The 24,953-nt window shown below is 34.0% G+C and overlaps 3 protein-coding genes and 2 non-coding genes across 7 annotated transcripts; 1 reads left to right on the top strand and 4 right to left on the bottom strand.

Annotated features, from left to right (window-relative positions):
* Positions 1 to 338: 338 nt before the first annotated feature.
* On the top strand, positions 339 to 3,385 carry LOC111388915 (expansin-A6-like). 3 transcript variants are annotated; one of them, XM_023013739.1, is made up of 4 exons: positions 339 to 620; positions 700 to 735; positions 1,217 to 1,505; positions 2,751 to 3,385. In XM_023013739.1, the coding sequence occupies exons 1-4, from the start codon at positions 470 to 472 to the stop codon at positions 3,058 to 3,060; spliced, it is 786 nt and encodes a 261-aa protein (XP_022869507.1). In that variant the 5' UTR covers positions 339 to 469; the 3' UTR covers positions 3,061 to 3,385. The 3 variants fall into 3 exon arrangements, with proteins under 3 accessions (XP_022869507.1, XP_022869508.1, XP_022869506.1); XM_023013740.1 differs by lacking the exon at positions 2,751 to 3,385 and adding an exon at positions 2,274 to 2,645; XM_023013738.1 differs by lacking the exons at positions 1,217 to 1,505; positions 2,751 to 3,385 and adding an exon at positions 2,274 to 2,645 and having other exon boundaries at positions 700 to 1,024.
* Positions 3,386 to 7,745: 4,360 nt separating this feature from the next.
* On the bottom strand, positions 7,746 to 7,818 carry TRNAK-UUU. Its single transcript has one exon. It is a non-coding gene; the product is annotated as a tRNA-Lys (tRNA).
* A 1,120-nt stretch (positions 7,819 to 8,938) lies between these two features.
* On the bottom strand, positions 8,939 to 11,961 carry LOC111388914 (probable serine/threonine-protein kinase PBL9). The gene is made up of 8 exons (XM_023013736.1): positions 11,926 to 11,961; positions 11,406 to 11,554; positions 11,154 to 11,286; positions 10,699 to 11,043; positions 10,258 to 10,393; positions 10,021 to 10,163; positions 9,777 to 9,900; positions 8,939 to 9,631 (listed from the first exon to the last, which is right to left on the bottom strand). Exons 1-8 carry the CDS (start codon positions 11,959 to 11,961, stop codon positions 9,177 to 9,179), a joined length of 1,521 nt encoding a protein of 506 aa, XP_022869504.1. The 3' UTR covers positions 8,939 to 9,176.
* Positions 11,962 to 15,279: 3,318 nt separating this feature from the next.
* Positions 15,280 to 15,352, bottom strand: TRNAK-UUU. The gene has a single exon. It is a non-coding gene; the product is annotated as a tRNA-Lys (tRNA).
* Positions 15,353 to 16,472: 1,120 nt separating this feature from the next.
* On the bottom strand, positions 16,473 to 19,652 carry LOC111388932 (probable serine/threonine-protein kinase PBL9). The gene is made up of 6 exons (XM_023013764.1): positions 19,190 to 19,652; positions 18,233 to 18,555; positions 17,792 to 17,927; positions 17,555 to 17,697; positions 17,311 to 17,434; positions 16,473 to 17,165 (listed from the first exon to the last, which is right to left on the bottom strand). Exons 1-6 carry the CDS (start codon positions 19,239 to 19,241, stop codon positions 16,711 to 16,713), a joined length of 1,233 nt encoding a protein of 410 aa, XP_022869532.1. The 5' UTR covers positions 19,242 to 19,652; the 3' UTR covers positions 16,473 to 16,710.
* Between the last annotated feature and the right edge of the window lie 5,301 nt (positions 19,653 to 24,953).

Below are 24,953 nucleotides of genomic sequence, written 5' to 3'. Positions count from 1 at the left end.
ACCTAAGTGCTAGGTGGACTTTTTTTTTGCCCTAAAATTTTAAGAATAATAATATTTGTACATAATAGAGTTATTCAATGATTTAAATACAGATTATGTGTTAAAAAGAGGATGGAGGTTTTTTTGTTTTTTTTTTTTTTCATATCTCATTACATCATGTTTATACAAATCGTTATGTACATGTAGTGCAATCAGAATTTTAATTAGATATGATTAAAAAAGAAGAATTATTAAAAGAAATACTAAAATAAAATAAAAATGAAACATTTATTACGGAGAGATATTACAGGCCTCTGCCCATGTGACCTCCTTAAGTACCGCCCCCATCCTCCTCCTCTATTTTCATTCGCCCCCAAACCCCCCACTTCTTCCTCCCTCCATAAATACACTAGCTAGCCACACTCTACTCTGTCCAGACTGAAGTTACAGATTATAATTTCTCAGATATTGAGTGTGGGCAGGAAAAAAAATGGCTTCAGTTAGTTCATTACTCTGCATTGCCAGTCTCCTCTATTTACTGACGGCTACTAGCGCTAAAATCCGGGGAGCTTACACCGGCGGCCCCTGGCAGCCCGCTCACGCCACTTTCTACGGCGGCAGTGACGCCTCTGGCACCATGGGTAACTATAATCTCTTCTGACTACATTTGGACAGCCGATAAATCTTTTTATTAACGTCTTGTTTGAAATATTACCTCAGGCGGTGCTTGTGGGTATGGGAATCTGTACAGCCAAGGATACGGAGTGAACACCGCAGCTCTAAGCACGGCGCTGTTCAACAATGGACTGAGCTGTGGGGCTTGCTTTGAGATAAAATGTGACGTTGGGCAGGACCCCAAGTGGTGCAACCCGGGTAACCCATCAATTTTTGTTACCGCTACTAATTTCTGCCCTCCTAACTTTGCTTTGGCGAGTAATAATGGCGGGTGGTGCAACCCTCCGAGAACCCACTTCGATCTCGCCATGCCAATGTTCCTCAAGATCGCCGAGTATCGCGCTGGCATCGTCCCCGTCAACTTCCGCCGGTAACACCCCCATTTTCATTTACGCCCTTTAATTTGATAAATTTTCATTAATTCGTTGTCTTGGAAATGGTAAATCAAACGACCAGTGGCTTTAGTGGATCAGATTTTCGTCAGTGTCAAATCAATGGGTCCGTTATTTTCACATTATTAAAGTCATTTTAGCATTTACTAAGGTTTTAAGGGTCATCCAAGGATACGGAGTGAACACCGCAGCTCTAAGCACGGCGCTGTTCAACAATGGACTGAGCTGTGGGGCTTGCTTTGAGATAAAATGTGACGTTGGGCAGGACCCCAAGTGGTGCAACCCGGGTAACCCATCAATTTTTGTTACCGCTACTAATTTCTGCCCTCCTAACTTTGCTTTGGCGAGTAATAATGGCGGGTGGTGCAACCCTCCGAGAACCCACTTCGATCTCGCCATGCCAATGTTCCTCAAGATCGCCGAGTATCGCGCTGGCATCGTCCCCGTCAACTTCCGCCGGTAACACCCCCATTTTCATTTACGCCCTTTAATTTGATAAATTTTCATTAATTCGTTGTCTTGGAAATGGTAAATCAAACGACCAGTGGCTTTAGTGGATCAGATTTTCGTCAGTGTCAAATCAATGGGTCCGTTATTTTCACATTATTAAGGTCATTTTAGCATTTACTAAGGTTTTAAGGGTCATTTAGCGTTTATTAAGGTTTTAATAGTTATATGTGTTTTGCCGAGGTTATTAAAGTCGTATCGTCGTACGAATTGCAACGAACTGACTTTTTGCTGGCATGAATCTGATTTCATCGTTTGTTGTGCCTACAATTTTGACGCACTTACACATTTTTTAAGAAATAATTTTAATGTCTATTTTACATTTTTATTATTTTAAAAGGACGAAAATGCCCTCATGTTCTATACTAATTACCAATTGAAGTCGTAGGTCCCTTATTCCTAGGCCTCTCATTTGGAAGGCAATTATGTCAATCCAGATTTTGAGAAGGAAATGACTTGAAGTGTAAAATTAAAGTTCAGCGATGGGCATTATAGTAATATTGTATTCCTACGGTTACCAGGAAATGTGAGTAGTGCCTCGTATTCATAAATTCTTTCGACAAGTCTCACGTAGTCCCATATTCTTGTTGAGCCTATCCGATAAAGGCGGGCACCGTATTTAATGAACCACGCTACCGGATTCACCGGTCAACCTAAAGTTTTGAATCGTTAATCTTTAGCAGTAATTAATGAATTAACTATTTCTATTTAATTTTACAGGGTACCTTGTAGGAAGCAAGGGGGAATCAGATTCACAATCAACGGTTTCCGTTACTTCAATCTACTTATGATCACCAACGTCGCGGGTGCTGGGGATATTGTGCGCGTTAGCATAAAAGGCACGAACACCCAATGGTTGCCAATGAGCCGAAACTGGGGGCAAAACTGGCAATCCAATGCAATTCTTGTGGGCCAGGCTTTGTCCTTTAGAGTTACGTCCGGTGACCATCGGTCATGCACCTCCATGAACGTGGCACCAGCTAATTGGCAGTTTGGACAGACCTTTATGGGCAAGAACTTCAAGGTTTAAGAAAACATAAATAAGTCCCAATATTTAAGACTTACTATTAATAGGTTTTCACTACTTTTCAACCTTCAAAATTCCCACGCTACCGGATTCACCGGTCAACCTAAAGTTTTGAATCGTTAATCTTTAGCAGTAATTAATGAATTAACTATTTCTATTTAATTTTACAGGGTACCTTGTAGGAAGCAAGGAGGAATCAGATTCACAATCAACGGTTTCCGTTACTTCAATCTACTTATGATCACCAACGTCGCGGGTGCTGGGGATATTGTGCGCGTGAGCATAAAAGGCACGAACACCCAATGGTTGCCAATGAGCCGAAACTGGGGGCAAAACTGGCAATCCAATGCAATTCTTGTTGGCCAGGCTTTGTCCTTTAGAGTTACGTCCGGTGACCATCGGTCATGCACCTCCATGAACGTGGCACCAGATAATTGGCAGTTTGGACAGACCTTTATGGGCAAGAACTTCAAGGTTTAAGAAAACATAAATAAGTCCCAATATTTAAGACTTACTATTACTAGGTTTTCACTACTTTTCAACCTTCAAAATTCCCACTTTTTCTTGGGAAAAGTTGAAGATAGAATATTAAAATAGGATAAGTAAAAGTGAGGTGTGTGGTTTTTCTACTTTTGCTGGTTGTGTTGCAAGTTTTTATATTGTGTTCGTGAAGTGTGGAGGCTGAAGCGGCTGCAAGAAAAGGAAAGGAAGTAAATGTAGCCCGCAGGCTCTATTTATTATGATACTATGTAAAAGTTGTTCTGTTTAGCATTCTTATAAGCAATTTATAAGCACCATTGAAGTACATCTGTCTATATCATAGTGAGATCACTGTTACATTCTTGTGTTCACAGCGAGCATTATCCTCTAGCATAGTGTTGCCCGTGAAAATTCACTAATTGAATGACTTGGCCCAAGTCTGTATGGACAAAATACATGAAATTACTCGACTAGCTATTTCATTATTGACTATTCTAACAAAATTACTTGTGTCAAATTGAGATGGTTGTCTGGAAATCATCAATTTTTTACCATCCCTTAAATGTCTTTTTTTTTTAGATAATGTTGTTACGTGTCCAAAATGTATTAGGAGGATAATCAATGGAACAAGAAGTTCCAAACAAGAGATCTAGGCTTGAGCTTTGCTGTCGTTAACATTGATCGTCAAAACGTAGTCTCAAAATCCTTGTATCTAATGCGGACATGAGTTGGGAGTACACAAATTAAGGTTCCTCTGCATAAAATTCAATGGGATTGACAAAGATCATGTTTTCATCCATAAGATCCCTAGTATTTCAGCATCAAAAATTCAACTAAATTTTAAATTTCAATAAATAAGGCCCATTGATATTTTGAGTTTTTACAATTAAAACAAGCATATGCATTTATCTATTATTCGTATAAATTTTATACTGTAGAACGTCCTACTCAAATCCATGTGTAATTTAAGGCAGCTTGACTTCGTTAAAATAGCATTAGAAAAAACTCAAAGAAAAGTGAATTGCATGTGTATCATAAGGATAATTCTTGGAATACATTAGGAGGAACATAAGAGCATCCAAAATGAACATCGATGCCCCTCCAATAGGGGGCTCAAATGGACACCATCATGTAATGGGTGACGTACCCCCAGAATAACCTGTATCATAATTAATAGACTAGTTCCAAATCTTCATATTCTATGTAAGAATATGCTACTTGCATATAATGCGATATTCATAATAGTATTCATCTCCTCACATGAAAGGAGATCCACTTTTTATAAATTATATTTTATTCAAAGTAGATCACCTCCATGTAAGGAAAGTGAATACCATATAATTTATACAAAGTGGGTCCCTTTCCATGTGAGGAGGTGAATATCGTTATGAATATCATTATGTATATGTAGTATCATCCTTCTATGTATCCATTGGCCAAAAATGACTTCGTTAAAATAGCATTAGAAAAAACTCAAAGAAAAGTGAATTGCATGTGTATCATAAGGATAATTCTTGGAATACATTAGGAGGAACATAAGAGCATCCAAAATGAACATCGATGCCCCTCCAATAGGGGGCTCAAATGGACACCATCATGTAATGGGTGACGTACCCCCAGAATAACCTGTATCATAATTAATAGACTAGTCCCAAATCTTCATATTCTATGTAAGAATATGCTACTTGCATATAATGCGATATTCATAATAGTATTCACCTCCTCACATGAAAGGAGATCCACTTTTTATAAATTATATTTTATTCAAAGTAGATCACCTCCATGTAAGGAAAGTGAATACCATATAATTTATACAAAGTGGGTCCCTTTCCATGTGAGGAGGTGAATATCGTTATGAATATCATTATGTACATGTAGTATCATCCTTCTATGTATCCATTGGCCAAAAAATCTCAAAATATAGTTGATGGTTCTCTCTTTTTCATTGAAGGTACTATTGGCATTGTTCTTCAATAAATGAACATTTCTTTATTCAAGAAAATGCATGAGCCGTTACCTTATTTAATCTTATGCTATACACTATTTGATCTTTATATATGTTTGTTTGACTTGCTTTGGCATATGGAATTTTGTATTCCCAAAGATTTTTGGAGTTTTACCCTAAATTTTTCTTCACCAAGAATTGGCATGTGATACGGAAAAGCCTATTTCTTAACCAATCAATAAAAGTTTTTGAATGTAAGTGTTATGTCCTATATTCAATCAACTTTGGATATAAATACTTTTAATGTATGATTAATGCAATTTAATAATAGATCTATTATTTAATTAATAGACAATTAAATTAAATAATAGAATCCGTAGATTCAAATTTTCATAATTTGTTAATCACAGGAAGTTGTGATTGTGAGATACAAATTACATATGATTGAATCTTAAAACGTCAGTGGTTGTAAATAATAACGAGATACGGATATTATTATTACGGATAGATCATCATGTGTGGCATTTATTACTTGTGAAGTAAGTAATTGATCTCACAAGTTAAAGTGTGGTTACACTTGAATGAACACATTGATGTTTTGTTATAGAACTAAACATTGGAGACCCGCCTAAAAATTTCACATGGATAACTATTTGAGTGTCAGTCGTTAATCTCTAACGTTCAGTAGTGGGATTGGTCCTTTGACTTAAGGTCGTCTAGTGCCTTATATAAAGACAGTAATGTTTTGACGGTATTGGATGTTACTCTGTCAAGGGCCTCTAATACGGTATCATTCGGATATGTCAAAAATCGTATGAAGGTTGTGAATGACCAATAAAGGATTCGTCACTCTTAGATAGTAAAATATTATGATTTGTATTTCATTCATTTAAGTCGATAACGAAATCCTTGGTTAAAGTGTACTCATAAGTCGAAAACGAGTTTTCGACTTATATTGACTTAATAGTGGAGTGAAAAATATGATCGATAATCGAGATTGACACACTTCCATATTTCTTAATTGATCAGATCATATTGACGAAATAATTATAATTTCACGTTAAACGAACAAGCTTGATTTTATCATATCACATAGCATTTTTCATCACATATATTGCCCTAACACATTGCTAGATGTCAATTTGGGACGGCAAGTATGAATTGGTGATAAATTAAATGGTATTTTAATTAGATCAAAATAATATTTCAAGACGTTAAGTATCATGATCGGGAACCTAATGGGTCGCACACAAAAGAGAACTGGAAGATTATGATTTGTCAATTAATTAATTTAGCAAGCGTTGGATAAATTAATTAATTGTGTTGCTTATTTGTAGGTCCAAATTAATTAATTGGATTCACGAACCAGGTTTAATTAAATGAGTTAATTAAATATTAGACCAGGTCATGCTAAGTCCGTTTAGGCTTATATAAATACATGGTTAGGATTTTCAATTTGTAGAGAATTCATTATTCTTGTTAACACAAGAAGAAAATCATAATTCTACAATTTTGTTTTCTATATGGATTATCGTTGTAGGTTGGACAATTGGATAGCTGTAGATGACGAATCAAGACCATTAGAACAAAGAAAAAGCAAAAGAGTTTGCAGATTTAGAAAATGTATGACTTTTATCACAATTTCTATCTAAACATAAAGATGAATCCTGGTGAGAATCGAAAATTATTTTATTTCCGCTGTGTACGTTTAAGTAGATTCCCAACATTGACTCCATGTTTTCCGGTAGAATCAATAACATCCTACTTGACTCCTAAAATTTAGCCTGTCTGGTCCAAACTTGGTTTAAAAAAAAAATAATAATAATAATGCCTTGTAGTAGCCACCGGCTGAAACCAAAGAACAAATCTTCAAATTAATTTGTGGCATTTTGATGTAAAGTCTATTTTGCCCTCAATAGAAATTTGATGGAAAAAATGGTGGTCTTGTGTATTTATTGGGAGCAATAATTCGATCTTTTGACAAACTTGTTAAAGGTATACGTGATAATAATTAGATGAATAGTCCAGTGACGAACGCAGACATTTGGAATTAATGGAGGCACAATCAAATTTATTAAAAAGTTCCAAAAAAATTATGTATTCTACAAAAATACATACATATGATCACTATCATAAATTCACAAAAATCATCTATATAATAAATAACAATTCTCAAAGTATTTCAAATAGTCTCACATATATGATGAATAAATTTTTAAAGAATTTTCAAATTAAATATCACAAATGATAAAATAATTTCATCTCACTCTCTTAATTGTTCGGTCATTATTGGTACTTTTTTTTGAAAAAAAAAAAAAAAGCGCCCAACTATCATTATCACCCAATTATAATTTTTGGTTCTTTAGTAATAAAAAAAAAAAAAAATCCAACTTGAATCTGGTGGATCAAGTGACCCATTAGGGCCTTGAGTAGGTGAATAGCATAACTATCCTGACTAGCTACACAAATGGTTTTGTCTGTAGGCTTCATTTATTTATTTGCCCCACAATTCAGGATCAAATTTGCTGAAAATCTACTAAATAGGAACACCGAATAGGAGTTTAATAACCAAGTTTGATCGATGTTATGATCAAAAGATTGGACCAGGATTAAATTTTCCAAGCAAAAGAATGGAAATTTATATTATCTGAAGTAACATAACATTTTTTTCATTATGAAATTTAAAGAATATTAAAAAAAATTGTAAATTTGTGAGACCATCGGACAGTACATCACAAAACGCCGTCTGTGGGAATCGAACCCACGACCACGTGGTTAAAAGCCACGCGCTCTACCGGCTGAGCTAAGACGGCTGGATGGAAGGACTCTTAATATTTTTTATGTAAAGAATTCTTTATTTCCTGGTTTCGTGAATTTTGAATATACTTTGTGTTGGAAGACCAATTCGTATGAATGAGAAATTTGGTCCAATATTTGAAGGAAATCAAAATTCAACAGGTAAGAATCATCGCTCTAGCGACAATTGGGTTGCAACTTTTCATGAAAAATGCTGAATTTGAAGTATGTCCCTTCACCCACAACCTTTTAACTTCTATATATAGGATCCCTTGAACGTTCATTTATAATTTCATATTATTCATTTTATGTCATGTTGCATAAAATACTTTGTAAAAGTAATCATATTTTGCATGCAAGTCATGTTTATGGAAGAGAGGAAATTTCATTCGAGTTCGCTGATCGAAATCATTTGGAGTGCTCTTATGGCTTGGTATGGTCGTTGTATCTTGAGAGATGATTGTCGGAAAACCGTTAGCACCAATGCAAGGTAAATTCATCTTAAGGAGAAACTAGAAAGTGTCCAACACTTGTCTTAGCCAAATTTCATCACTTGCATTTTTAAATTCTTTTAATTATACTTTGATTTTAGGAAATGATTAACCTTATGTATATGTTTATATTGCAAGGTTCCATTTTATGGGACACATAAAAGAGTGGAAAGTGAATGAATCTAGATTCATTTATTTGGAATCGGTAAAATATCATTCTGCCTTCTCGAATCCCATTTCGATAAGTCAAATTTGCTTTTCGATTTGCGTTTCTCTTCATTCTTTTTTCTTCTTTGCTTTTCAGTTTGGATATAGAATAGTGGTAGTGGATGCTTAATTGATGGTTCAACTAATCCACTTTGAGTGGGAAAATTTTGGTATGTGACCTGTTTGTTGTCTCAAATTTCAAATATAATTTGATCTTTTCCAATATAAAATTAGGATTATGAGAATTGTGATTGCAAAGAGTTGGTTTTGTTTGAATCTTTTCTCCTATGGTAGAATAGCAATAATGATATCTCCCAGCATACCAAACTAGCTGTTACCCCACCAGTAACTGCTCCTTACATTATTCTAACAAGAAATTGGATAAAAAATTATTAGCACATTCAATTCAGTTAACCAGGATTATTGACATTCATGGATGGACATCCTCAAAAACATAAAGCATTAAATATTTTTGACAAAATTTTGATTTCCATGCTAAAAGCATCCTACAACATTTCCAGCAGCAAGCTGATGATAAATCAGAACGCCATCCTGTCCTATCGAGTACAAAAGCATATAGCCACAATAAAAACTGTACATACCTTTCAAAATATAGTTAACCAGAAAGAAGTTTATGCTAAACCAAATAAGATTATGCCATGCCTCTCTTTCTTCTCTTACGCGTAAAGTGGGGAAGCTGCAGGTCTGGGATAAGCCGTTACTCCACGAGTTTCTTCAGCACTGCTTCGGTGTGACCTATGTCCCTTGTGATGTTGGCTGTGTTGATTTGATATGTGACAGTTCTGATCAATTTTTGAAGTGTTCTTCGACTCTTGAACCTGTTCTAAAGCAGTTACGACCTCGATCATTTTTGGCCTCAACTTGGGTTCCGTGCATAAGCATTGAAGCGCAACGGTAGCTGCCTTTAAGGCTTGATCCGTAGAGTACTGGCCTTCAAGACGGGAATCAAGAATGCGCAACATTCTACGTTTGTTAACAAGATAAGGTTTTGCCCATTCAACCAGATTGTGCTCCCCCGATGGACGATTCTTGTCTATTGCTTTCTTACCAGACAGAATTTCTAAAAGTACCACTCCAAAGCTGTATACATCACTCCTGACAGTTAAATGGCCTGGCCTTCCCCAAAAGCACAAAATGAAAAATATCTATTAGGATAGCGTGCACTATCTGATGCAAATTAAAGGAAAAACCAGTAAATTGATGAACTCTTATTAGTCAAACAAAGTTCTAGGGCGGAAACTGCATGACATGAGTACCTGTGGATAGATACTCAGGAGCAGCGTATCCATAAGTTCCCAAAACTCGAGTTGAGACGTGACTCTTATCACCAGTTGGCCCATCCCTCGCTAACCCAAAATCAGAAAGTTTTGCATTGTAGTTCTGCCAATCAAAATCACACGAAGCAAAATTATATTTTACCCATTCAGAAGTCGTTAAAATGAATATAAACCATGCTGAAAATGAAATAGTTAAAACTAGAGCAAGAAAGATTATACTTACCGAATCAAGCAAGATATTGGAAGTTTTGAAGTCTCGATATATTACTTTTGCCTCAGCACTGTGAAGAAAGGCAAGTCCTCTTGCAGCACCTAGAGCAATTCTCATTCTTAGGCTCCAGGAAAGTGGCTGGAAGTAAGAACCTCCTAGTTCAATATAAAACCATCGTGTCAACTAGAATTCGTCAGCAATATTCACTAAGTTATTTATGGTACGCATAAGGGGGTACACTGAACTCACTCCTGAATAGATGATTCTCCATGCTACCCTTGGGCATGAACTCATAAACCAAAACTCTGTGGTCATCCTCTAAACAGTAACCAATTAATTTCACAAGATTAGAATGGCGAAGCTGCCCAAGATAGTTAATTTCTGCCTGAAAATTAAAAATTAAGCTTATCAATGAAAAGGAAATTATCAAAGTGTACAACTATGTTTGCACTATATTATAACTGCAGACATTAATTGTCAAATCCTACTTCAAGCAAATGCATATCAATCAAAATTATTCGACAGATATGCTTTGAAAAATTAAGCGACAAATATGGTTCAAAAATTTCCAAGAACATGGGAGTCTTGACCATGCCATGACATGTTTTCAACTGAGAATAGCATTTTTAATTACAAAATTGACTTACTTCTTGATAAAGTTGAGAAGTTTAAGGTGAATATCGGACATACCAACCATTCCTTGTGACCCTGCCACCCTTCTTGGTTTAGCCTCTTAACAGCTATAACGATCCCAGCCCCAGGCTTTGATGCTGCAAGTGAGTGTTCGTCAACCCATCCTTTGTAAACAGAACCAAAACCCCCTTCCCCTAATACACTGTCGGGGCGAAAGTTTCTTGTGGCTGCTTTAAGATCACTGAAAGTGAAGCTTTTCAAGTTGGAGGACTGCAAGATCTCACCCTCACTCCAAGGAGTCGAGGGTATGGACGAGGCCTTGCTGCCTGATTTACTTAATTCTGTCCCATTTCCGCTCACATTTTTACATGAAATAGCACCTACACATATTATCCAGTTTGGTCAAAAAAATTAATTACATTAGAATTATACTCCAAAAATTCAAAATCGTCACCGTTCATTGCCAATTACTTAAAAATAACAATACTTCAAGCACAAATCATGTAGTGAACCAGGAGACAAGAACTGACAGTGTCATATATTGTTCTTTCTTGCAGGTTCAGTAGGAAATTAAGAAAAAATACCCTTAACTCAGCAAATGCAGAGGACATGAACTGTAATTTCATTTGCTGCTCATATATCCATCTATATTCAAAACTTAGCAATTATAGCACAGAACAGAAACATATAGTGGAGGGGATACATGACCTAATTAACAAGATAAATGAACAAAAATTCATATAAACAACTAAAGAAACACAAACAGGTTCATATTGATTAAGGGTCCAATTGACGGGACTTCTACAGGCCAGGCTTTGTCCTTTAGAGTTACGTCCGGTGACCATCGGTCATGCACCTCCATGAACGTGGCACCAGATAATTGGCAGTTTGGACAGACCTTTATGGGCAAGAACTTCAAGGTTTAAGAAAACATAAATAAGTCCCAATATTTAAGACTTACTATTACTAGGTTTTCACTACTTTTCAACCTTCAAAATTTCCACTTTTTCTTGGGAAAAGTTGAAGATAGAATATTAAAATAGGATAAGTAAAAGTGAGGTGTGTGGTTTTTCTACTTTTGCTGGTTGTGTTGCAAGTTTTTATATTGTGTTCGTGAAGTGTGGAGGCTGAAGCGGCTGCAAGAAAAGGAAAGGAAGTAAATGTAGCCCGCAGGCTCTATTTATTATGATACTATGTAAAAGTTGTTCTGTTTAGCATTCTTATAAGCAATTTATAAGCACCATTGAAGTACATCTGTCTATATCATAGTGAGATCACTGTTACATTCTTGTGTTCACAGCGAGCATTATCCTCTAGCATAGTGTTGCCCGTGAAAATTCACTAATTGAATGACTTGGCCCAAGTCTGTATGGACAAAATGCATGAAATTACTCGACTAGCTATTTCATTATTGACTATTCTAACAAATTTACTTGTGTCAAATTGAGATGGTTGTCTGGAAATCATCAATTTTTTACCATCCCTTAAATGTCTTTTTTTTTTAGATAATGTTGTTACGTGTCCAAAATGTATTAGGAGGATAATCAATGGAACAAGAAGTTCCAAACAAGAGATCTAGGCTTGAGCTTTGCTGTCGTTAACATTGATCGTCAAAACGTAGTCTCAAAATCCTTGTATCTAATGCGGACATGAGTTGGGAGTACACAAATTAAGGTTCCTCTGCATAAAATTCAATGGGATTGACAAAGATCATGTTTTCATCCATAAGATCCCTAGTATTTCAGCATCAAAAATTCAACTAAATTTTAAATTTCAATAAATAAGGCCCATTGATATTTTGAGTTTTTACAATTAAAACAAGCATATGCATTTATCTATTATTCGTATAAATTTTATACTGTAGAACGTCCTACTCAAATCCATGTGTAATTTAAGGCAGCTTGACTTCGTTAAAATAGCATTAGAAAAAACTCAAAGAAAAGTGAATTGCATGTGTATCATAAGGATAATTCTTGGAATACATTAGGAGGAACATAAGAGCATCCAAAATGAACATCGATGCCCCTCCAATAGGGGGCTCAAATGGACACCATCATGTAATGGGTGACGTACCCCCAGAATAACCTGTATCATAATTAATAGACTAGTCCCAAATCTTCATATTCTATGTAAGAATATGCTACTTGCATATAATGCGATATTCATAATAGTATTCACCTCCTCACATGAAAGGAGATCCACTTTTTATAAATTATATTTTATTCAAAGTAGATCACCTCCATGTAAGGAAAGTGAATACCATATAATTTATACAAAGTGGGTCCCTTTCCATGTGAGGAGGTGAATATCGTTATGAATATCATTATGTACATGTAGTATCATCCTTCTATGTATCCATTGGCCAAAAAATCTCAAAATATAGTTGATGGTTCTCTCTTTTTCATTGAAGGTACTATTGGCATTGTTCTTCAATAAATGAACATTTCTTTATTCAAGAAAATGCATGAGCCGTTACCTTATTTAATCTTATGCTATACACTATTTGATCTTTATATATGTTTGTTTGACTTGCTTTGGCATATGGAATTTTGTATTCCCAAAGATTTTTGGAGTTTTACCCTAAATTTTTCTTCACCAAGAATTGGCATGTGATACGGAAAAGCCTATTTCTTAACCAATCAATAAAAGTTTTTGAATGTAAGTGTTATGTCCTATGTTCAATCAACTTTGGACATAAATACTTTTAATATATGATTAATGCAATTTAATAATAGATCTATTATTTAATTAATAGACAATTAAATTTAATAATAGAGTCTGTAAATTCAAATTTTCGTAATTTGTTAATCACAGGAAGTTGTGATTGTGAGATACAAATTACATATGATTGAATCTTAAAACGTCCGTGGTTGTAAGTAATAACGAGATACGGATATTATTATTATGGATAGATCATCATGTGTGACATTTATTACTTGTGAAGTAAGTAACTGATCTCACAAGCTAAAGTATGGTTACACTTGAATGAACACGTGGATGTTTTGTTATAGAACTAAACATTGGAGACCCGCTTAAAGATTCCACATGAATAACTATCTGAGTGTCAGTGGTTAATCTCTAACGTTTCGTAATGGGATTGATCCTTTGACTTAAGGTCGTCATAGTGCCTTATATAAAGACAGTAATGCTTTGACGGTATTGGATGTTGCTCTGTCAAGGGCCGCTAATACGGTATCATTCGGATATGTCAAAAATCGTATGAAAGTTGTGAATGACCAATAAAGGATTCGTCACTCTTAGATAGTAAGATATTATGATCTGTATTTCATTCATTTAAGTTGATAACGAAATCCTTGGTTAAAGTGTACTCATAAGTCGAAAACGAGTTTTCGATTTATATTGACTTAATAGTAGAGTGAAAAATATGATCGATATGGATTATCGTTGTAGGTTGGACAATTGGACAGCTGTAGGTGACAAATCAAGACCATTGGAACAAAGAAAAAGCAAAAGAGTTTGCAGATTTAGAAAATGTATGCCTTTAATCACAATTTTTATCTAGACATAAAGATGAATCCTGATGAAAATCGAAAATTATTTTATTTTCGCTGTGCACGTTTAAGTAGATTCCCAACATTGACTCCATGTTTTCCAGTAAAATCAATAACATCCTACTTGACTCCTAAAATTTAGCCTGTCTGGTCCAAACTTGGTTTTAAAAAAAAAAAAATAATAATAATAATAAAATAATAATAATAATAATAATGCCTTGTAGTAGGCACCGGCTGAAACCAAAGAACAAATCTTCAAATTAACTTGTGGCATTTTGATGTAAAGTCTATTTTGTCCTCAATAGAAATTTGATGGAAAAAATGGTGGTCTTGTGTATTTATTGGGAGCAATAATTCAATCTTTTGACAAACTTGTTAAAGGTATACATGATAATAATTAGATGAATAGTCCAGTGACGAATGCAGACATTTGGAACTAGTGGAGGCACAATCAAATTTATTAAAAAGTTACAAAAAATTATGTATTCTACAAAAATACATACATATGATCACTATCACAAATTCACAAAAATCATCTATATAATAAATAACAATTCTCAAAGTATTTCAAATAGTCTCACATATATGATGAATAAATTTTTAAAGAATTTTCAAATTAAATATCACAAATGATAAAATAATTTCATCTCACTCTCTTAATTGTTCGGTCATTATTGGTACTTTTTTTTGAAAAAAAAAAAAAAAGCGCCCAACTATCATTATCACCCAATTATAATTTTTGGTTTTTTAGTAAAAAAAAAAAAAAAAAAATCCAACTTGAATCTGGTGGATCAAGTGACCCATTAGGGCCTTGAGTAGGTGAATAGCATAACTATCCTGACTAGCTACACAAATGGTTTTGTCTGTAGGCTTCATTTATTTATTTGCCCCACAATTCAGGATCAAATTTGCTGAAAATCTACTAAATAGGAACACCGAATAGGAGTTTAATAACCAAGTTTGATCGATGTTATGATCAAAAGATTGGACCAGGATTAAATTTTCCAAGCAAAAGAATGGAAATTTATATTATCTGAAGTAACATAACATTTTTTTCATTATGAAATTTAAAGAATATTAAAAAAAATTGTAAATTTGTGAGACCATCGGACAGTACATCACAAAACGCCGTCTGTGGGAATCGAACCCACGACCACGTGGTTAAAAGCCACGCGCTCTACCGGCTGAGCTAAGACGGCTGGATGGAAGGACTCTTAATATTTTTTATGTAAAGAATTCTTTATTTCCTGGTTTCGTGAATTTTGAATATACTTTGTGTTGGAAGACCAATTCGTATGAATGAGAAATTTGGTCCAATATTTGAAGGAAATCAAAATTCAACAGGTAAGAATCATCGCTCTAGCGACAATTGGGTTGCAACTTTTCATGAAAAATGCTGAATTTGAAGTATGTCCCTTCACCCACAACCTTTTAACTTCTATATATAGGATCCCTTGAACGTTCATTTATAATTTCATATTATTCATTTTATGTCATGTTGCATAAAATACTTTGTAAAAGTAATCATATTTTGCATGCAAGTCATGTTTATGGAAGAAAGGAAATTTCATTCGAGTTCGCTGATCGAAATCATTTGGAGTGCTCTTATGGCTTGGTATGGTCGTTGTATCTTGAGAGATGATTGTCGGAAAACCGTTAGCACCAATGCAAGGTAAATTCATCTTAAGGAGAAACTAGAAAGTGTCCAACACTTGTCTTAGCCAAATTTCATCACTTGCATTTTTAAATTCTTTTAATTATACTTTGATTTTAGGAAATGATTAACCTTATGTATATGTTTATATTGCAAGGTTCCATTTTATGGGACACATAAAAGAGTGGAAAGTGAATGAATCTAGATTCATTTATTTGGAATCGGTAAAATATCATTCTGCCTTCTCGAATCCCATTTCGATAAGTCAAATTTGCTTTTCGATTTGCGTTTCTCTTCATTCTTTTTTCTTCTTTGCTTTTCAGTTTGGATATAGAATAGTGGTAGTGGATGCTTAATTGATGGTTCAACTAATCCACTTTGAGTGGGAAAATTTTGGTATGTGACCTGTTTGTTGTCTCAAATTTCAAATATAATTTGATCTTTTCCAATATAAAATTAGGATTATGAGAATTGTGATTGCAAAGAGTTGGTTTTGTTTGAATCTTTTCTCCTATGGTAGAATAGCAATAATGATATCTCCCAGCATACCAAACTAGCTGTTACCCCACCAGTAACTGCTCCTTACATTATTCTAACAAGAAATTGGATAAAAAATTATTAGCACATTCAATTCAGTTAACCAGGATTATTGACATTCATGGATGGACATCCTCAAAAACATAAAGCATTAAATATTTTTGACAAAATTTTGATTTCCATGCTAAAAGCATCCTACAACATTTCCAGCAGCAAGCTGATGATAAATCAGAACGCCATCCTGTCCTATCGAGTACAAAAGCATACAGCCACAATAAAAACTGTACATACCTTTCAAAATATAGTTAACCAGAAAGAAGTTTATGCTAAACCAAATAAGATTATGCCATGCCTCTCTTTCTTCTCTTACGCGTAAAGTGGGGAAGCTGCAGGTCTGGGATAAGCCGTTACTCCACGAGTTTCTTCAGCACTGCTTCGGTGTGACCTATGTCCCTTGTGATGTTGGCTGTGTTGATTTGATATGTGACAGTTCTGATCAATTTTTGAAGTGTTCTTCGACTCTTGAACCTGTTCTAAAGCAGTTACGACCTCGATCATTTTTGGCCTCAACTTGGGTTCCGTGCATAAGCATTGAAGCGCAACGGTAGCTGCCTTTAAGGCTTGATCCGTAGAGTACTGGCCTTCAAGACGGGAATCAAGAATGCGCAACATTCTACGTTTGTTAACAAGATAAGGTTTTGCCCATTCAACCAGATTGTGCTCCCCCGATGGACGATTCTTGTCTATTGCTTTCTTACCAGACAGAATTTCTAAAAGTACCACTCCAAAGCTGTATACATCACTCCTGACAGTTAAATGGCCTGGCCTTCCCCAAAAGCACAAAATGAAAAATATCTATTAGGATAGCGTGCACTATCTGATGCAAATTAAAGGAAAAACCAGTAAATTGATGAACTCTTATTAGTCAAACAAAGTTCTAGGGCGGAAACTGCATGACATGAGTACCTGTGGATAGATACTCAGGAGCAGCGTATCCATAAGTTCCCAAAACTCGAGTTGAGACGTGACTCTTATCACCAGTTGGCCCATCCCTCGCTAACCCAAAATCAGAAAGTTTTGCATTGTAGTTCTGCCAATCAAAATCACACGAAGCAAAATTATATTTTACCCATTCAGAAGTCGTTAAAATGAATATAAACCATGCTGAAAATGAAATAGTTAAAACTAGAGCAAGAAAGATTATACTTACCGAATCAAGCAAGATATTGGAAGTTTTGAAGTCTCGATATATTACTTTTGCCTCAGCACTGTGAAGAAAGGCAAGTCCTCTTGCAGCACCTAGAGCAATTCTCATTCTTAGGCTCCAGGAAAGTGGCTGGAAGTAAGAACCTCCTAGTTCAATATAAAACCATCGTGTCAACTAGAATTCGTCAGCAATATTCACTAAGTTATTTATGGTACGCATAAGGGGGTACACTGAACTCACTCCTGAATAGATGATTCTCCATGCTACCCTTGGGCATGAACTCATAAACCAAAACTCTGTGGTCATCCTCTAAACAGTAACCAATTAATTTCACAAGATTAGAATGGCGAAGCTGCCCAAGATAGTTAATTTCTGCCTGAAAATTAAAAATTAAGCTTATCAATGAAAAGGAAATTATCAAAGTGTACAACTATGTTTGCACTATATTATAACTGCAGACATTAATTGTCAAATCCTACTTCAAGCAAATGCATATCAATCAAAATTATTCGACAGATATGCTTTGAAAAATTAAGCGACAAATATGGTTCAAAAATTTCCAAGAACATGGGAGTCTTGACCATGCCATGACATGTTTTCAACTGAGAATAGCATTTTTAATTACAAAATTGACTTACTTCTTGATAAAGTTGAGAAGTTTAAGGTGAATATCGGACATACCAACCATTCCTTGTGACCCTGCCACCCTTCTTGGTTTAGCCTCTTAACAGCTATAACGATCCCAGCCCCAGGCTTTGATGCTGCAAGTGAGTGTTCGTCAACCCATCCTTTGTAAACAGAACCAAAACCCCCTTCCCCTAATACACTGTCGGGGCGAAAGTTTCTTGTGGCTGCTTTAAGATCACTGAAAGTGAAGCTTTTCAAGTTGGAGGACTGCAAGATCTCACCCTCACTCCAAGGAGTCGAGGGTATGGACGAGGCCTTGCTGCCTGATTTACTTAATTCTGTCCCATTTCCGCTCACATTTTTACATGAAATAGCACCTACACATATTATCCAGTTTGGTCAAAAAAATTAATTACATTAGAATTATACTCCAAAAATTCAAAATCGTCACCGTTCATTGCCAATTACTTAAAAATAACAATACTTCAAGCACAAATCATGTAGTGAACCAGGAGACAAGAACTGACAGTGTCATATATTGTTCTTTCTTGCAGGTTCAGTAGGAAATTAAGAAAAAATACCCTTAACTCAGCAAATGCAGAGGACATGAACTGTAATTTCATTTGCTGCTCATATATCCATCTATATTCAAAACTTAGCAATTATAGCACAGAACAGAAACATATAGTGGAGGGGATACATGACCTAATTAACAAGATAAATGAACAAAAATTCATATAAACAACTAAAGAAACACAAACAGGTTCATATTGATTAAGGGTCCAATTGACGGGACTTCTACATCTTGTAGAAAAATTTCGTCAGGAAACTACTTAAACCACCTTCCGCTGAACGCGACAAAGCACTTCCAGAAAATTATCCATACAAGATTAAGAGCAAGCATTTTCAAAAGCCCCGCCAAACGGACCCTAAACAGAGGTGAAGCTTTCCCATATTCCAAAAACTGAAACAATAACATAGAGCAAGACATTATTCAAAAAACAACTTTACCAGTATGAAAAGGGCTCTCAGCCTTGATTTGGTTGCTCAAGCAAATCCCCATTAAGTATCAAGTAACCCTCCAAAAACTCAAATACTTCTACAGAACAAGAAAACAAGGCTAAAATCCAAAGAAAACCTCAAGATTTCTTTTTTCTTTTTAATATTGTGCAAGCAAAAAGAACAAGCTTAAGTGTCTATATGAAATGAACCAATATAATACCCCTCACAACTCTCGTGACCCCAGATCTAAAGTAAAATCCTCTTAATTTTCTTGATTTTTCTGTCTCAAAATTCCTTCTCAGACGCCCACCGTATCCACAACACAGCAAGCTTGACGATGAACGCCTTTCAGTTGACTAAAGAAAATTATGAGAGAAATCATAAGTAGGGATCAAAAAATGTAAAATAAATTATTTAGCTAAAAAATTTCTTGCTCTTCTACATTTCAGGGTCTTACTCATATGAAAAGAACTACTTTTTGGACCTTTTTATCAAGTCAGAAGATTGACTTGTTTTTCCAAATTGTCTTGGCTACAAAGACAAATTTGAGTGGGGCATATTACTTTCTTAATCAAGATAAACTCTGCTAATTAATTGAAGCTGAAAGTAATTTTACTTAGTTCTACTCTTTGTATTGTTGTGAATGTATTATTATTCAAATGCAACATTTTCAGATTGTAGCAAGTTTTAAAGTAATCTACATGATCGTACAATAAGTGCAACATTCCTTTGCCTAAACTGACCTTCTCGATGATCATTTTCTTTCTAATTAGAGATAATTTTTAAAGCACATAATATTAAAAAGTTTTAGGAAAACAAACATGATTGTTGCTTATTTATGAATGATGAGTTAGAATATTTTTTCTATATTTGAATTCAATAAAACGGGGCGGGTGTGTGTGTGTGTGTGTGTGTGTGTGTGTGTGTGTGTGTGTGTGTGTGTGTTGAAGACGTCAATACGGTTTCGCAGAAAAGATTCCGCAAGTTCAATGAACAACATAATTACAAAACAATAAGTAGTTCAAAATTTATCTATTCAAGACTCTTTGATTCTCATATTCGTCTAGTTATTTACATATCACTGCAATAAGATATTTATGTGAATGTTTTATTAATTGAATAATGTGTAGGGCATATTTGAATCGAATTATAATATTAATACTGCACTGGACTTATATATATTGCAAAATAGTGATCTATGGATAAAAATTATGTATTGACAATTTCTTATTTGATACATGTGGTTGTTAAGCTTTATTATCGCTTATAATTTAGATATTTAACTTTAATACGGAGCAATCTTAACGTTGCACTTTAATTTTTGAGCAAATTTTGTTCCTCGGCTCAACCACTTAAAAGAGCCGGTGATGTTGCCAATAAAATTAATGAAATCTCCACATGTTCAATCAAGTCAGCAAAACAAAGTTCACTCACGAAAACTAAAGTTTAAACTTATTTGCACTAAGGTCATTGAACTTTTAATTTGGACAATTATGTCCCCTTCCTCTTCATCTTCTTTTAGAAAATCCAATTCCTCTAAAATGGGTTATATCACCAATCACTATAATTGTGTCATTATCTTGCTAACTTTAGTTGGCACCGTCAAATGATTTTTTTTGTACAACTGTGTTTGCATATATTGATCGAAAATTAAGTTAGTTGAAAGAAAGTAGTTACAATTATTTGTTATTGTGATGAGGCTATCAATTTGGTCAAGATTTAATTAATGTTTATTAATAATAATACAATATTTTAATTGTTTTAAAAGGAAAAATTACTTAATGAGGGTAGTGGCTACGGTGTGAACAGTCGAGAAACACACCCTTTCCACAAGTGGTCCTTCAACTTCAATGTCAAGTCCAGCCAAATTTCGTGTCCAACCCAATTAATACCACAAAAATGCCAATTAAGCATGATGTTGACAAATTTTATGGCACCTGCCGGACCATCTATATTTATTAAATTACACGTATTGTCATAATTAGAGATGATGTTCGATACATTAAATTTTCATGAAATCGATCACAATATTAAGTGGTGGAGGGAGGGGGGGGGGGATAATTCCATCTAGTACATTGTGAATATAATTTTACAAAGTGCAAAATATCGTACTACAAAATACATCTATATTTTCATAATTTAAAATACATCAACCATTGTTTTTATTTTTAAAAATATTGTTTCTTATGCTATGGAGGATGCGGCCTAACGAAACAACAAAATGGTTTTTGACACTTTTATGTATAGCAAATGGAGAGGTGGCGTTGGTTAATGGACATCTAGTGAAAAAAATAGATGATAGCAGTGTCGATGATTTATGACTCGATTTGAGCTTTGTGATGCCAATAGATGTTGGTGGCTAGGGTGGTAGTTGCAACATCAGTGATGTTGTACATGTCGAAGGCAACATGTTTTGAAAAAGTCAATTGTCAAGGGTTGTAATGATGGTGGTAGTGGGTAATGTTGGTGAATGGGTTGGTGTTGGTTGACATGCGACGACTGATGAGTATAACACAATATGTCATGCGAGGACTGGGCATGATGGCGGCAGGCCAATGGGAATAGGGTGTCAATAGTGGAAAACTGAATGACATACATGTAATATACCGTGTTACACTTTTTAAACGATGTTTTCTTAGTGAAAAACATCTCACAATATTTTTATAATTATTTTATTTTATTAACGTACTTGTGTAAACATTCACAAGTAAGTGAACCTTCTTCGCCTCTCTCATGCTGAATGCAACGCTTTCCTAGTTTCTTAAAGCCTGCAATCTGATTTTATAGTTTGGCAAAAGATGCATTAGTTCTTTATTATATTACAGCTCTTTCAAATGAAGTAAATTACCGATTCACCTCGTCCTAGTTAAATAAGGATTGTAGTCTTCACAACCGACATCAATAGTTCAAGGATTGATCTCTCTCTCTCTCTCTCTCTCTCTCTTCTCTCTCTCTCATGAAAAAAGATATAAATTGTTATTTTTAGACTTCCCGATGTTAATTCAATTGTGCTACATGTACATAATAATTTATATAGACATAATATAGTGAAACATAATTGGATCATAATTTCTTCAATCAAATAATAATAAAAACTATTCCTCTATTTTCTACATTTCATTTGTATATAAATTATTATCTAACTTCATTATGTGCAATTAGTATTATTCACCTTTCAAATTGTTGAAAAAAATTGATTGTGAAAATTACAGCCAACAAGAGTTTTAAACTTCCCAATTCATAATTAAAATATACAAGTCTTCTTTTCAAAAATTAGATGATAACTGAAATTTTAAATATTAATAATTATGTTATAAAATTAAATATACATATTCATCCCACCTGACCCATACCAACAAGGGCGGAGCCAGAAAATGATGTTAGGATAGGCTGAAACTTAAATTTTTTTTTAATGAACTTAGGCCACAAGAAATCGGTTTTGGAGGCTATTCTTGTGGCATTCACAATAAAAAATATACGACATTTTTTTACCAAACGCTTACTTTAAAAAATATAAACTAACTGAATCATGATAGGAATAAACAAATGAAAAATTTTAAAAATACTGAATAAGTACTCTTCTAATAACTTTTACAACCAATCTTTCCGTACAATTGAAACTTGATTGAAACATGCAATCAATAATATATCACTATAATCCATATGTTATTGTCTCAAAATGTTATTTGGCGTTTTCATCGATTTTCTATATCATTGTATTTCAAAGTGAGTGAAGAATCTCAATCAAAGTAAGAAAAGCCAACTAAGAATTTCGAGGGTTAAAGAAATTAAATTTAATTCACGTCCATTTTCTGCTCGATTTCAAGAATATACTCGTATCTATATTACTTCATAAATAGATAAATTTTATCAAATATTCTTTATTGTCAATATCAAATCTATAGTAAGTTATTTATTTTAATCATAATATCTATTTTATGGTCAAAATAAGTAATTTTTTTAAATAAATATGAATAATAATAAATAAAAACAAACGCAGAAATAAAAAATAATAATTACTTTTAAATTTTGAAAAATATGTAGTGTCTCTAACTATTAAAATAAGTAATTTACTTTTAAATTTAATCAATACAAATTATCTACAATAAAATTTACTTAATAATTATAAGTAAATTTTAGTCAAACATACAATAAATAGAATATCTAATTTGACAATAAAATATTCACATTTTATGAATTTTGTGAAACGAGTAATTAATAATTAGTATTTTTATATAATTTAAATAATTGAATATTGGACTTGGGTTAAAATTCAAGCTAGAGTTAGACTAATGCTAACATTTGGGCAAAAACTCTACACTTTCTTCTTAATTTTTTATATGGGCTGGGGAGTAGTGCTGGGCTACAGCCCAGCATGCCTCCCCACTACCTCCGCCCATGCATACCAACTATCCTCAAAACCCTGTTCATTTTTATCCTCTCTATTTTCTATCATCTTTCTATTGCAATTACAAGAAAACCGTGAAAGTGCAACAAATGAAATTTTATTTCGTCATACTTATATCATAACCTTAATCTTCCCTAAAGGAATTCCTCTTTCAAGTTTGGAAACTTCAACAATAACAAAAGTCGTAGCTAGAAGTCAGCGTCGGAGAGCACCACAGATGACGTCGTTGTGGTCTACTGTTGCACGATCTGGAGATGATGTTGTCTCCTTATCGCACTCTGTGTGGAGATTTTGTAGTTCACGGTGTTGTCTTGCGTGAGTAGCCTGCTGATGGTGTTGGTGGTTTGCGAGAAGGTTGATGGCGTTGCAGCTACAGTCGGTGGGATCCAATTTTGGATAGTGTCGCAATGCTCTCAGTCAATTGGATTTGTTGATGTGATGGCGATGTGTGGTTATAATGGTGGATACATATTCATCCCACCTGACCCATACCAACAAGGGCGGAGCCAGAAAATGATGTTAGGATAGGCTGAAACTTAAATTTTTTTTAATGAACTTAGACCACAAGAAATCGGTTTTGGAGGTTATTCTTGTGGCATTCACAATAAAAAATATACGACACTCAATGAAAAAAAAAAAGTTTAGATGTCTCACATTAATATATTTTACTAAATCTTTGTATTTTTTTACCAAACGCTTACCTTAAAAAATATAAACTAACTGAATCATGATAGAAATAAACAAATGAAAATTTTAAAAAATACTGAATAAGTACTCTTCTAATAACTTTTACAACAAATCTTTCCGTACAACTGAAACTTGATTGAAACATGCAATCAGTAATATGTCACTATAATCCATATGTTATTGTCTCAAAATGTTATTTGGCGTTTTCATCGATCTTCTATATCATTGCATTTCAAAGTCAGTGAAGAATCTCAATCAAAATAAGAAAAGCCAACTAAGATTTTCGACGGTTAAAGAAATTAAATTTAATTCACGTCCATTTTCTGCTCGATTTCAAGAATATACTCGCATCTATATTACTTCATAAATAGAGAAATTTTATCAAATATTCTTTTATTGTCAATATCAAATCTATAGTAAGTTATTTATTTTAATCATAATATCTATTTTATGGTCAAAATAAGTAATTTTTTTAAATAAATATAATAAATAATAAACAAAAACAAACGCAGAAATAAAAAAATAATAATTACTTTTAAATTTTGAAAAATATGTAATGTCTCTAACTATTAAAATAAGTAATTTACTTTTAAATTTAATCAATACAAATTATCTACAATAAAATTTACTTAATAATTATAAGTAAATTTTAGTCAAACATACATTAAATAGAATATC

Source organism: Olea europaea, unplaced genomic scaffold (genome assembly GCF_002742605.1).
Source record: "Olea europaea var. sylvestris unplaced genomic scaffold, O_europaea_v1 scaffold537, whole genome shotgun sequence".
NCBI lineage: Eukaryota > Viridiplantae > Streptophyta > Magnoliopsida > Lamiales > Oleaceae > Olea > Olea europaea.
The sequence above is the reverse complement of the archived record's forward strand: the minus strand, read 5'-3'. Positions and strand labels throughout refer to the sequence as shown.

Bases quoted from the DNA above. Each gene is read 5' to 3' on its own strand.
- LOC111388915 (XM_023013739.1), top strand. From the start codon at position 470: ATGGCTTCAGTTAGTTCATTACTCTGCATTGCCAGTCTCCTCTATTTA. The intron at 621-699 runs GTAACTATAATC...ATATTACCTCAG, and splicing joins TGACGCCTCTGGCACCATGG to GCGGTGCTTGTGGGTATGGG. The intron at 1,506-2,750 runs GTAACACCCCCA...TTAATTTTACAG, and splicing joins GTCCCCGTCAACTTCCGCCG to GGTACCTTGTAGGAAGCAAG.
- LOC111388914 (XM_023013736.1), bottom strand. From the start codon at position 11,961: ATGCTAGAGGATAATGCTCGCTGTGAACACAAGAAT. The intron at 11,287-11,405 runs GTTTGTGTTTCT...TTTTGAATATAG, and splicing joins CCCTTAATCAATATGAACCT to ATGGATATATGAGCAGCAAA. The intron at 11,044-11,153 runs GTTCACTACATG...TAATTTTTTTGA, and splicing joins CTGTCAGTTCTTGTCTCCTG to CCAAACTGGATAATATGTGT.
- LOC111388932 (XM_023013764.1), bottom strand. From the start codon at position 19,241: ATGGGGATTTGCTTGAGCAACCAAATCAAGGCTGAGAGCCCTTTTCAT. The intron at 18,556-19,189 runs GTAAAGTTGTTT...TAATATGTGTAG, and splicing joins TGAGAGCCCTTTTCATACTG to GTGCTATTTCATGTAAAAAT. The intron at 17,166-17,310 runs GTACTCATGTCA...GGGGAAGGCCAG, and splicing joins TCCTGAGTATCTATCCACAG to GCCATTTAACTGTCAGGAGT.